At 39.0% G+C, this 14,308-nt stretch overlaps 1 protein-coding gene across 2 annotated transcripts in view; it reads left to right on the top strand.

Annotated features, from left to right (window-relative positions):
• The window catches only part of bbs4 (Bardet-Biedl syndrome 4), a 148,428-nt gene that overhangs the window by 11,971 nt on the left and 122,149 nt on the right, over positions 1–14,308 (top strand). Inside the window, exon 1 of one of the 2 annotated variants that reach the window (XM_042108793.1) lies at positions 3,248–3,427. The exons of the other annotated variant lie outside the window; for it this stretch is intronic. Coding sequence (XP_041964727.1) covers positions 3,407–3,427 — 21 coding nt within the window. The 5' untranslated portion in view covers positions 3,248–3,406. Of the gene's footprint in view, positions 1–3,247; positions 3,428–14,308 lie in introns of those variants that run through there. 2 annotated transcript variants of the gene reach the window in all.

Below are 14,308 nucleotides of genomic sequence, written 5' to 3'. Positions count from 1 at the left end.
GGACTGTCGGAGTTAAAAAGAAATTCTGTCGGTCTGTCCGAGTGACATTTAAGCCTATATTATGTAGCCTAAATATATCCAAAATATAGCCATTGCCATATGGGTAAATTGTGTCTAGGCTAGGCCTACCCTATGGCTGATGACTGGTAATGGTTTACCTCACAAGTGAGGTAAGGGGGAAGAAAAAGAGATACACAGTATATATATTTTAATCAATTCAATGTATTTAGATATTTTTGAAATAGTAATAGTTGATTATAAGGGCAAAGTAAGTTGCATATAATTGTAATTGTCTGTTAATTGAAATGTGGTCTTTACAATGTGTTCTGGTAATGGTCCATTACAAGTGTTTCCTCACATTTTCTAACATTACATCAATAACAAATATAGTGGAGAGTGCATGTTGTTTTGGTAATTTGATCGTCAAATTTATAACAGACTGTTAAAGTAGGCGTAACTATTTAATCATGTGTGTTTGGATCATAAGCATATGATGACCTGTATAAATCAGATTTATTGGCCAGGTTTGCGTAAACAAACAAGGAATTTGACTCCGGTTAATCTTTGCTCTCAAAGTACAACACTCACTTAACATATAAGAATAAAAATAAAAACAGAACAGTAAGAATAGAATGAAGGGCAGTAGATTATGGCTATGTATAAGAATAAATATCTACATTTGCAAATAAATAGACACTATAGCTCCCACATAGCAAGAAGCTGGTCTGAGGGCAGATCTGGCCTTGAAAACAATCAATGTTATTTCGGGAAGTTTAAAATATGATGATGGTTGACAGTGGATCAGAAGTGGCAGTACGATATCTGGAAGCCTGATTTCACTACATGGGTTTTTTCTCACAATTTGGTCCCCCTCACTTTGAAAATATCTCCTGTGCCCCTGTGTTAATGTATTGATGAGCGTACGTAGCAACGGGCCAACAGCAGCAGAATAAATAACAGGCGCACACCTGATATAATTCCAGACTGGAATGCTCAAAAATGTACCTGAAATGGTCAGATGGGTTTGAGGGTCATGAAAACATGCCCAAAATTCACATTCCTAACTCTAGAACCTGAGCTACGGCAATGGAACTACCTCTGGACTGCATAAAGGGGGATTTTGACCCTCCCTCGTGCGATCCGGGGTTCCCAGAAGTGGCTCCTGATGAAATATCTTGCTCCGCCATATAGCCTACGATCTTTGCTACAACGATTCCCCAACTGGGCAACTCATGTAGCAAAATCTTCCCCCAGTTTCCCACCTCTTATTCCCACATGAAGTGACGTGAATGATGATGTTTTCACTGGGGAAAATGTTTTTCCCATTAGTCAGGTAGAACCCCAGGATAGGTGTGACATAAGGTACGAATGCAATTTTTTTTGCATAAATTGATAGTTTAGGGGGTGTAGACTCAGAATCTGACGGGCACCCTTGAGCATTTTATTAAAGACATAATCAGCCACGTCCCCTTTTTTGACCATCTAGATGCATATTACTGTATAAACCCATAATGTATGATATCAAATGGAAGCTCTTCTCAAACAGATATCAACAATGTCAATACAAAATGCTAAAAATGATTTCAAGTCCCTCCAGAGAACATAATATCTGTAAAGTCCGGTAAGGTCACACTGCTGAAATAGTAGGCTGAGCAACAAATTGTCTCAACCCTCAACAATTAATCAAATAGACAAAGTTACAAGGAACAAAGTAGTACTTTCTTACAGATTCTGATAGCAACTATCTACAGAACATGTTGTCAGGCTGGCCTTGTACACATCACAAACATCAAATGTCTCCAAAAAACATTCATTCAATCAGACATTTCTCCCTCGCTGTCATCAGTATCCTCCACTGAAAGTGTAGCCATCTTCAAATTTTTATTTGCACACTGTTCACCACCTTTGCAATGGCAGTAGGTGGTGCATGGTAGTCCATCTGACTGACAGGTGCAAGAGACCCTGGAGCATGCTGGAACTGCCTTGCATCCACAAGCAACAAGCTGTAGAACTGTTTTGGGTGCAATGTCGGTGTTGCCATGAAGAGGCACAGCAATTCCATCCTCTATTTTCCAGCCAAACAGGGATACATCATCAGTACACATGGGAAGTGTTTTTTTGTCAGCAGCTCTCCACAGAAGGACTTGCAGCCGTAGCTTGATGTGTTCTGCTGCACATTCTCTTGTTGGAGGAAGACTTTATTTTAGAAGGATCTCTTTTCTTGGTGAATAGCATGTATAGCATGTATCTCAAGTTACTGAGGCTTTCAACAGTCTTTCCATAGTAGAGGCAAGAAAGGAAATCCATTTCTGCCTTCATACACTCATGCTCATCAGCTTCTACATCTGTAAAATTCTTCATATCAAGATTCCTCTTGAGCATCAAATTGATTGCTGAGGTTTTTCCTTTGCCATATGGATATGACACACTGTCACAACCAGACAATGCATGAACAGCCAACAAATCACAACATTTGTCTCCTAATTTGGCAGCCGTAGTCAAATTTGTAGTTTCTCATGTCTCATTCCATCGAACTACAGATCCGCTACCCGATTCGGCAAACGTACATAGTGCGGTTATAGCCGATAGAGGGCCGCGAAGCGAATGCAGAAAGTACCGTTCACCCTGTTACGAGTTGATGAACCACTGAAACGATTTTGGAAACATTATTTTAAGGTACAAAAAACTCTTTGGTGTTGCTTTAAGGGAAATTATAGCTAACATGCTAACTAACCCGGGAAGTTGATGAACTAGGGTACATCACACTTGCCATAATAGCCTATTCATATTAAAATGAATTACTGTTGAATGATTGTATTCCTGTAGGCTATGTATTAGGCTACATGATAGTTCCATAATTTATTTAATACCAAACATGACATGATTTAGAGGCATTAAGCGGCAAAAAGGAACATAATCTGACTTTAAAGGGCACTTTGCAAAAGGTATTTTGTTCTCTGGACAAAATGTTGTTATTTCCCCCCCACCTTTTTTATGGTCAAAGCTGATTTCTGTATGAGAATAGGTGAAATGCGTTTACACAACGGAAAACGTTACTAGCATGAGTGCTGGTCAATGTGGTAGACTATTTTCTCTATAGATTACAGTTTATAAATTGCAATGACAGAAGGCGGCAATTTACCTCGGCGATTGAAAAGCGCAGAATAAATTGCACTTGGCTTGTCTGCGATTTATCGACCAATCACATTGTATTCCACACATACGTAGGCACGTAAAATCCACGTTGCTTCCGTGTTCTTGTGTGGTTATGAGGACTGCACTATACCTCCTCCAATCATCAACAGTTGCGGTGCTGGCACTTAGTTTCTTCAATAGACAGTAAAAGGTTTCTTCATGCCTCGAGGCAGAAAGGAATAAAGACGAGCCTAATCCGTTGCTAATAAATATGTCTGATAATCTGATACTGGTGAGTCCAAATTCGCATTCTGTTGATGTAGGTTTATCTAACTGTTATTTTGATGTGACGACGAGTTGTAGGCTAGCTTCTAGGTTATCAAGAGAAACCCTGTCGTTACTGAAGTTTAATGATCAGCATGACGTTACTTTATGCGTCCAACATCTAATTTAAATTAGTGTGCAAACGTAATAACATGTAACGTTAACGTGCCGCGCGGTCATTTCAATCGCCGACGTTAAACTTAGCCTACTGTGTTCATCTCAGTTAACGTTAATGTCATCACTTATGATAACCTGAAGCAACAACGTCGTGAACACGTTATTTTACTAACGGATTTATGATATAGTTTGTCTATGATTTTGTTATTGTGCGCCACTTAAAGCACTATTATTCCGTGTAAAATAACGTTACCAGTGAAAGTTCAGTTATGAGGTCTGTTTAACCTTAACAACAACACATTTCATTTAAATATGAATTTTTTTTTTTCAAGACACTCAAAGCGCTTCACGGTGAAGCAACCTCACTAGGATGAAGTTTAAGAAATATATTAGGGGAATTTCATGGGCATTTTGGTTAGAAAGTTACTGAACGCTGAACGACAAAGCTAACGTTAGCAAAGTACAGGTTTAACCCCTCACCAATGCTTCCTTTCTGTAATCCTCTTAGTCGCTAAGCAACGACCAAGCTCCCATGGAGTGGCATTTTTAGAGCCCGAGCACCGGAGGTGCAAAGCCCTAAATAAGTGCTTGCTTGCAGACAGTGGGTCGGTAGGTAGGTCGGGTCGGTAGGTAGGTCAATATTTTTTTTTTTCAAGATTCAAAGTAAAAAAAAAAGTTCAATTTTGGTCATGGTGATTACGTAGGAATGAATTTACACAAATGTGCATATCGTGACTTAACTGACTGGGTCTTCAACCCGTGCCTTCAGGCGCACCATTGCAAACCTCATTCTGATGCAGGTTATATAGACCAGCCTTTCTCAAACTTCTTTGACCTGAGGCCCGGTCATGGCAGACTTTTGGGTCATATGGCTCATCTACATGTACCCAGAAAGAAGGCTACAATAGCTCTTGGCCACGTTATATTGAAATTTGACTATACAATACTCAATGCTATACAGTGTATACAGTCTCTGCTCTGTTTCTAAGGAAGTTCCAAAAAACAACGTCGTTCTATTAAGTTTCGTTAAATAATAAATAGCCTTCCAACAGGTTGAAGCGGAGCTTTGATACCAACGTTATCGATTAGTTTCAGTTTCTCTCGCGCAGACCCTCATTGAATGAATGCTCATACCACCACTTAATTGTAGGGCTCCATGTTTAATGACATCGATAGCAGAAACGTTTGTTTTCTTTTTTCGTCGATCCGCGGTTTCTTGATCAACTGCGCAGCAAATTATCAGATGAAGCACCGGGCCTAATTTCACTCCACGACTCCGCGGACCAGCAGTCTCCATGTTGCGGACCCATATTTTGAGAAATGCTGAATAGACCACAACCAATTTCAATACTCCGACACGGTCACCGCTAGACTAGGGGGAGAAGGGATGAGAAAAGATCTGCCCACAGTTCTTCCAGAACTTCGTGCCAAGTAAAAGCGTTATCAGTTTGTGTGAATGAAAGTGAAACGAAGCGTAGGCCATAGTGTGACATGCGTAAAACCAATGGTGCAGAGATGACGCCACAGGTTTTTTTTTTAAGTGAGCCACGTTTGCATGTAGGCAATTTATATTCACAATACTTGGGCCTACTAAAAGAAATTATTATTATTTTATTGCATTTGTATTGGTTGTTTAGAGTAAAAAAAAAACAATCGGTCGGTATTAACGCAAGTTTACAACCGGCAAGTCGGTCGGACTAAAAGGGGAAAAAAATAAATATTTGGGTCGGTTCTAAATTCGGGTTACGGCAAACGAAAATATTTTTAAGGATGGCCTGAGAGGGATAAATTATTTTTATTTAATCGTAAAAGTAAATTGCATTCAATTAAATTGCAATTAAAAATCTTTCCAGTAGGCTTTAATGTCATGCAAAAAGTACAACCAAAGCTGAGCTTGATCAACGAGAATGTCTAAAGAACCAGAACTTGAGTGTAGTTTTTTGCTGGGTCCCAGGCCATGTTGGTCTGAGGGGAAATGTGAAAGCGGACAGTGCTGCTAAGCAAGCCCTCAATGAAGAAGTCACAGAATGTCAAATCCCTGCCCCAGACCTTAAACATATACTGAACTCTTACATCTCAGATAAGTGGCAATCTGAATGGGATTAATGTACCAACAACAAGCAAGGAATGTGAATTTTGGCACATTTTCATGATCCACTGGGTCGTTATGGGCCACACAAAATACGGTGTTGCTAAAATTACTCCAATTGTGGCTATTAGAGACATGCGTTCATGAGTATCCAGCTACATTCAATGAGTTAAGTAAAATACATTCACACACACAAAAAAACCATCACTAATGTTGTGGACATTCCTTTATTCTAAGATACATCAATAGGCTCTCAAAACAATCCCAAACAGACATAAGGTCTTTATAGAGCAAATCCATATAGATTATTTGTCAAATAAACCAGTAAAACAGAATTAGGAGATGGAATATATAACATTCACACTCATAGCTCATATTTTTAAAATAAATCAGTGAAAAAGTATCCTGACAAACAAGCAGCATTTTAATGCCTTAGTCATATTTCATAATTTCACATTTTTCTCTAGGTTACCTGATAGCCCAGTTTGACAGGTGCAAGACGCGTGACATTATTTATTTTTGCAGCCAATCACTGCTGTTGTTTTATTTTATTGATTTGATTTTAGTCATAGAAGCTAAATTCGAAGGCAGGCCACAGGTAAAATCCAACGAACCGCATTCACCCCGCAAGGCAATAGTTGAATAGAGCTTTTGAGGTATTGCCACTGCTCCAACACTGAAAGGCACTGTTACAATGCCTGGATCAAGCCAGGTTCAGCATAGCGCATGCCACTGTCTGCTCACGTTGTTGACCGGACCAGGGCAAGCACACTTTCGCAGTTCCCGCCGGAAATGCAGTCTAGTTGTTTCTATACACGGGTTTCCCGTTTACCAACAAAACTAGATGCGCGCGCAGCCGTGGGGCAGAAGACGCTTGGTGGCCGTCCACAACGTTATAAACTTAACCTAAATAGTCGGCTGCTGTAAGCTATATTTCAAAGTTTGCGATTCATTTGCTTTATTAATATAACATCGTATTTTGTCATTTTTGGCGAAGACATGCATTACGTTAGGGATATTGAACATATTTAACATTCTCTAACCATCGTGATTTCGAATTGGTGCAGTTTTCAGCACAAAAACTCATTTTATTTTTCTGCTCTTTTGCATTGCTCTATGCTGTTCTATGGTGCTTTCTGCCTCTTGGTTGCGCACGCATGTTTTTGTAACGTTGCATAGAAATCCATGTATAAGGATTATCAGTCCCTCCAGGATTTTACAACGATTTTTTGAGATTGTTGCGATCTAAAAAATGCCTGATTTCACGACAACTTTTCTAAAAAATTGCGATGGAAGTTGCGGTGTTTTTAGCTGTTTGTTGCGAAGAAATTGTGGGAGGAAGTTAAAATGGCAAAAATAGTTGCGATTTTTTTTTCTAAGCTATTTTTTAATTGAGGGCAATTAAGGTTAGTAAGACCAAAATCTCATTGATCATCTTAAAGCTTATTAAAAAGGATAAGCAAAGGTAAATTGCGGGTTACAGAAAATCAATTTAGGCCTACTTTATTTGTGTAAATACTTTGGGGTAATTCACAAAGCAGTATAACCTTTCATAGAACTGTCCAAAAAGTGACAAGTCAAGTCAGTTTTATTTAGTATAGCGCATTTAACATGCACAGAGTGCAACCCAAAGCGCTCCACATACAAGACATTGACACAAAACAATAGATAATAAGACAAAAAATGCCAGACGGAGTGGCGTAGTCGCCAGCGTAGCCTACCCTTGACACCATATGACAAAAACATCTAAAAAATAACAAACACAAAAGATGCTGACGGAGCGGCGTAGTCGCCAGCGTTCCCGTGACACTAAGACATACAAGACACACAACACAGCAAATTGAAAATAAATAAATAAATAAAATAATAATCATGTTAAAATGAGTCTAATTTCCAACTGGCTGAAAAAGTCCAAGGGCAATGATGACCCGCGTGAAACTGCGCACAGCCAATGCAAGACCAACAAAGTTCTTTTACTGACCAACTCAGAGAATTTACTGGCAGTCTGGAGAGCAGAGCACAGGAAGAACAACAGTCTGAAGTCATGATAGTCTTCCTGCGGATCAGCAGCTCGGTGGCTTTAGCAAGGACCGTTTGTTGCTTCATGGCTCCCGACGTCGCCATCAGAGCTCCCCACGTCAGCACTCAATCTATTCCAGACTGCAGGCACCCAGCGTCAGAGGCTATACGTTAACGTTATGGCAGCTCGCAGGTCAGCTGCAGCTCGGTGGTCGTGGCAGCTGCAGATCTCTCGCAGAGTAGGCCCATTGCCCTGAGCAATCTTTCCGTCCAGACAGAGGATGTGCAGCGTCAGATGGAAGAGGGACGGCTAGTCAAGGCAAGCTCATCAGCCCAGTCGAATAGAAACTAACATTACCGTTAATTATCAGCCAGAAAAAAGGACCACGAATAACACAAAACTATCGATAATAACGTAAATAAAGGGTGAAAACTTGACAAATAAATAGACAGCCCCCTAAAGAGATGGCATAATGTCATATGTTTCAATACATTCATATATTTTGTAATTTATATTAAGTTCATATCTTTTTAATAATTCATATTCTGTGACCTGCATAATTAGCTTACTAATAGCCAACTAAGTATCTAGTAATTTCATATTGATTTAAACTATTCGACTACACTTTTCTTTAATGTCATTACATTGGTGGTGTGTAAATCTAATTGACTGCCTGCCACTTTAAGGACGTGAGAGTAGCCTAATTACAATTCTGAGTGGATTAGAAGGCTTGCATCTCAATGTGTTCGGCTATGAGTGGAAATAACTTTTTGCATAGTGCATTACCATATGTGGATGCAATTCGGGATGTTTTCTATGTCATTAGTTAAAATAAATGTTAAAAAATAACTCGAATGAAATCATTCTTGGATCATAAAAGAGGTAAATGTCTTGCGATGTTATGCATTTCTATGAATTTAGTAGCACTACACAAACTGAGCTTACAAGCTAGCAAACATGACACGAGCTAAAAGGACATCTCCAGGTTTGCCAATGTGTTGCATAGCCTACTCAAATGTCAGTAAACCAAGTAGGCCTTAATTACTTTCATAGGTAGGTTAGCAACACCAGGTTGAGAGATGCAAGTAAGGCGCAGATCATTAACGTTAGCCTTCTATTTATTGTCATCAAAACTGCACAAAATAGGGCAGTCTCTGGTGTTTGCAGAAGTGAGTGTGGCATCTGACTCAATATTCTGCGCGAGGGACTGTTGTGGTAGGTGAAATTTCACGGGGAAACCATGATGATTGGTCAAATTTGCAAGGTCGCCCAGAATTCACGAGGATTTGCTGAATTTGCGTTAATTGTTGCGATCGCAACATCGCCAGTTCCTGAAGGGACTGGATTATAGAGCTCAACAATCCAGCCCCTCCTCCGAGAGCACTTAGTTTCCGGAAGTAAGTTTCCCATTCATTTCTTCCATCAACGTCTGGAAATATCCATAATATAAGGAGTTTTAGACCATGCCTTAGGCTAACCAGCTACAATATGACCCATAATCATGCAACATATAATTTCGAGCAAAAAACAAACAGCCTTTTCAAACTTACACATTTCAAACATTTGCAGCCTAATGATAGTTTACCATGCTTCTATTTTTAATTCCGCACAAGAAGATTACTACTGTAACTTCCTACCGTTTACAGTGAGTAAATTTAACTTTCAAGATGAGAAAAACAGTTTTTATTGGACAGCCACACATCGGTTCTGACAGCCTCGGTATCCATCTTGATTCCAGAAAGTAGTTGAGTTTCAAAGGCGCAGAAACAGTGGCATAAACATTTCCATGGCAACGGCGATCTCTAGCAATCAATGGCTCTGCTTTTACCGGCTTTTACACGTTAGGATTATGGCTAGTGTAGTACTTTTCCGCTAAATCGAAAATAATTAACTATTAACTTTTGGCGTCTATATGAGCGCGTACAATCGCTTAGTCATGTCATAGCTGGTTTTAAGTCTACCATGGACGGTTACGATTTTATTCCAATTATATTCCAATTGTCGATGGAGAAATTGTATTGTACTGTATTCTTACTTCCGTAATCGGTTGTTGGCGGGACTGTTGCGGTCTATTATAGTTGGTGGTTTCCTGCCGCACTCCTTTTTTTAGGTGGCTCCCATGTGCAAATGATATTTGGCACATCCGGTGTCAGTCATTACTCAGGGAGAAAGGTTTGACCCTGGGTGTGACCAAGGGCCTGTCTAACGCCCCCTTATGTGAGTGATCCCCTGGTTGGCATACAGTTTGAGCTACACCAGACTTGGTAGGTGTGTGTATTTCCCCAAGATTAATAACTTTCGTATGTACAATGCATTAGCCATGCCCAACAGGAAGTGAGGTATGAGTATCTTGCCACATAATCAGGAAATGTATAAAAAAAATCACCAAGCATTGTTTGACATGGCTCAAACTGGTTACGTTATTGATTATTGCGGTAATGATCATATCTGCATGCCCACAATATGTGGCATAGCGCCACCATCTGGCAACATAAAAAGTTGGCTATATCACTCCTAGACAGTTCATCAGATACGTTTCATTTTTTGGTGTGCATGCATGGGTGTCCTGATTTTATATTGTGAAGGGGGCTTTGTTATGTTGAACAATGCAGCCATGGGGAGAAGATGAACGTGGCTACCTTTGCTGTCATCCATAGAGACAGTATTCTTTTGGCCACGCCCACACCAGATGAGAAAGAAAAGTTAGTCTGTAGCCATTGATTTTGGACTGCAAGAGATGCCTGCCTCCACAATTTGTTACCTGCTAAAGAATGAAAAATGCCTGTCTTGCAAGGCTTTGAACCGGTTCACGGAACGAAAACGAAAACCAGTAACTTTTGATGTTTTGCTAGGAACAGAAACAAAACAAAACTTTACATTTTTTTATGTTCCGGAACAGAATCGTTTATCTAAAATAATGGTAACCGGTTAATACCGTTATTTTTTTCGTTCTTTGACTACATTTCTGTTCAATATGACTTTGTGAGGTTGACTTCCGGTCATTCACTCATCGGGAGAAATGTAATAGAGAAGCTTGCCGCCAGCTGTACAGGCAGAATCTTTTTTCATTTCCCTCTGGGCCCTGACAAGGTTTTGGGCATTTGTTTATAAGTTTTAATATTCACAATGGAAGCTATGCACGCCCCATTGTGGTTTTGTATTGTCTGATGACATAAGAGAAGCAAGTGCACTGGTTGGGCCCTGACCAGGTTTGATCAATTGAAGTTCTCTATGACACCTATGTAGCCTGCCCTATTTGTCATTTGCACCAATTTAGCTATGTAAGAAGTATAATGGATGTGTTCAGTTGTTTGCCAATAAACAACATGGCAGACATTTTACTTAATTCATGTAATACTGAAAAAAGGCATGTCAGAATTACAGCTATGCCGCTTACATAATGTAGCCTAGTGATTTTTATTGATGACAGGACAGAGACATACTAACAATATCATTTTAAAATCCTAATGATCAGCCTACATATTGTATGTCCCGCAGCTGACATGGAACATTATTAACCGGTTCGGGAACTTTATTTTATTGTTCTAACCGGTTCAGGAACGTCAATTTTAGGGTTGAACCAGAAATGGTAAAATACTGGGTAACACTTTATTTGAAGGGGTCTACATAAGGGTGACATGTAACCGTCATATGACATGACACATGTCATGTACATTAATGACACATTATTGATGTTTATGACTGTTGTCATAATGTGTCATTCGGTTTTTGGAATGTCAAGTTGACATTGTTTAGGTGTCATCATTATGACAACTTGACATTAGCCAAGAAAATGTAACCCATTTATAATATTGTCATGACGATTTGACATAGCCAAGAAAGAAATGCAAGGCGTTTGGCATGATATTGTCATGACAACTTGACATATAACTGTGTTTGGCCTGACTCATCTTCTAAGTTTGTAAAGTGAAGGGCCTGAACAATTGACTGTCATGACACCATTATAATTGTGTCATGAATACTTTCCTTGACCTCAACTACAGTGGTACAGTTTTGACTTGTCATTAAGCTGTCACAAAGAACTATTACACACCAAAATAGTTTCCTGACAGTGTCATGACAACTTGACATAATTGTTTAATTATTACATGAACAAGTTTATATAACTGTGTTTGGCCTGATTTATCTTCTAGGTTTGTGAAGTGATGGGCCTGAACAATTGGCTGTCATGACGCCATTATAAATTGGTCATGAATACTTTTCTTGACCTCAACTACAGTGGTACAGTTTTGACTTGTCATTAGGCTGTCACAAATAACTATTACACACCAAAATAGTTTCCTGACTGTCATGAATACTTACCTTTGACCTAAAGTACAGTGAACCATCTGAGATGTTTCCTGAACATGTCATTAAATGTCATTACACTATCATGTAGGTCCTATTTCTGTACATTTTACATTTCTGGAACATTGAGTCTAATTTCAACTATAATGACAACAAATACCATTCTCAGTCATGACTTAAGAGTTTATTTCAGCAATGCATTTTGCAAAACCATAATACATGGACATGTTACCATGCCAGCTAACCTAACTGTGCATGTGGAACATGCATTCAACTATTCACATACTAGTCTTTAAGCACCATTTCATTGCCATCATTTCTGCAGCTTTTTCAAATCATGCACGAGTCTACCCAACACACCATTACGATGACTGATTCCTAACCAGTAGTACCATTCAATCATTTTAAGGTGTGTTTTGAGGGACTGAGGGGTTCGATTCCGCCTGAGACGCCATATTTGTCTGTGTAAGGGGCACTTATTTTAATGTAGAGTGAAGTGCTGCCTTTCTAAGGAACTTTTCACAAAAGGAGTAGACAAATGAAAGTACCAAAATAGTTTAGCCAGAACATATAGCCGGCATTTATTAAACATCAAATATCAAACAGTATGACCTTGTTTCTCTTTTCTGTCCGTTTAGTTGTGAAAATCAGTATTTCTTTTAGTTTTCAACCTTTTAAACACATGTTGAGAAAAATATAAAGTAAAATGACCTCAGAGCTCTGATAAAACAACCCCAAAATAATAATAAGTCCATCTACCTGGGTAGTATGTTTTTTTTTTAAGTGGTGAGATCTCGCGCTTATCTGTAGGCTACGATGAAATGAAGAAATATTGAGTAGAAGCAGTTCATGTCGCAGGCAAGATTATCATTCGCGCCCTCTGCTCTTCTGCCTTCCGTGTCCAATGGCACACTCTCAAATCATGCATCCAAACAAAAAAACAACCTGCCTAGCAGGGCAACAATTCAATTCAATTACTCTCTCGATACATTTTAGCAGATCTGGAAATATAACTCATATTCATGAACTGTAGTAGCTTATTCTTATTTTTAATCTATACATTCATTACATAGCCTACATGAAACTTCAGCACTAGCATATCACGTTGTTAACATGGCTTCAACATAGCATGGAATAGCACTTCAAATCATTAAACTCATGTTCAACTCCGATTGGTTTTTAGCTTATGCAGTACCATCAATACATTTCCACACAATGCATTAAACAACTGAGTTACAGCAAAATAAAACTTTTACGTGCTTAACTCATTAAACACATCTATCACGCCATGTCTGCTACTAACATAAATGACGAACACCTGTAAAACACTCACCGGAGAAAACTCATACAAGTAAGTAAACTCCTTGTCGTAATTTCGACCCTTTGCTGTTATTCCTTCCTTAGAAGTAGGTTTGGTGGGAAAACCCCTTTTAACTAGCTCTTCAATGTTATTTTTAACTTTTCTTCTCAGTGTGGAAAATCTAAATATGGCTTCAGCTCACTATCGTTCTGCTGCTGTCCTTCTGCTGTTTGCGATTTCTGTCTTCTTCTCTAAGAATCAGTGACAGTGTAGCAGTTTCCCCTCTATGCAGCGCCACCACTGCCACCTACTGGACAAATACGGTGTGCAGGGAAAACATAACTAAAAGTAATCAAGAAATTATATATTAAACTAGAATAATGTAATCCTACTAGTAGGATATTTTCGAGTGGGTTACTACATGCAATGCACCTTCAATATGTTGAGTATATCTAATTTATAATGGTGTCATGACAGCCAATTGTTCAGGCTCATCACTTCATAAACCTAGAAGATAAGTCAGGCCAAACACAGTTATATGTCAAATTGTCATGACAATATCATGCCAAGGAAAGTATTCATGACACAATTATAATGGTGTCATGTCAATCAATTATTCCGGCCCACCACTTCACGAACCTAGAAGATGAGTCAGGCCAAACACAGTTATATGTCAATTTTGCATTTCTTTCTTGGCTAATGTCAAGTTGTCATGACAGAGACACCCTCAAATAATGTCATCTTGCCTAATGTCAAGTTGTTATAATGATGACACCCAAACAATGTCAACTTGACATTCCAAAAACCAAATGACACTTAATGACAACAGTCATAAACATCAATACTATGTCATTAGTGTGCGTGTTATGACATTCTTATGACGGTTACATGTCACCCTTGTATAGACCCCTTCAAATAAAGTGTTACCAAATACTGTTTCTGTTCTGAACGAACCAATTGGGAAAAAATTCTGGTTCAAAGCCCTGCTGTCTTGTGAGACTTTGTGTTAGTAACA

This window comes from Alosa sapidissima, chromosome 11 (genome assembly GCF_018492685.1).
Source record: "Alosa sapidissima isolate fAloSap1 chromosome 11, fAloSap1.pri, whole genome shotgun sequence".
NCBI lineage: Eukaryota > Metazoa > Chordata > Actinopteri > Clupeiformes > Clupeidae > Alosa > Alosa sapidissima.
Note: the sequence above shows the minus strand (reverse complement) of the source record. Positions and strands in the feature narration are given on the sequence as shown.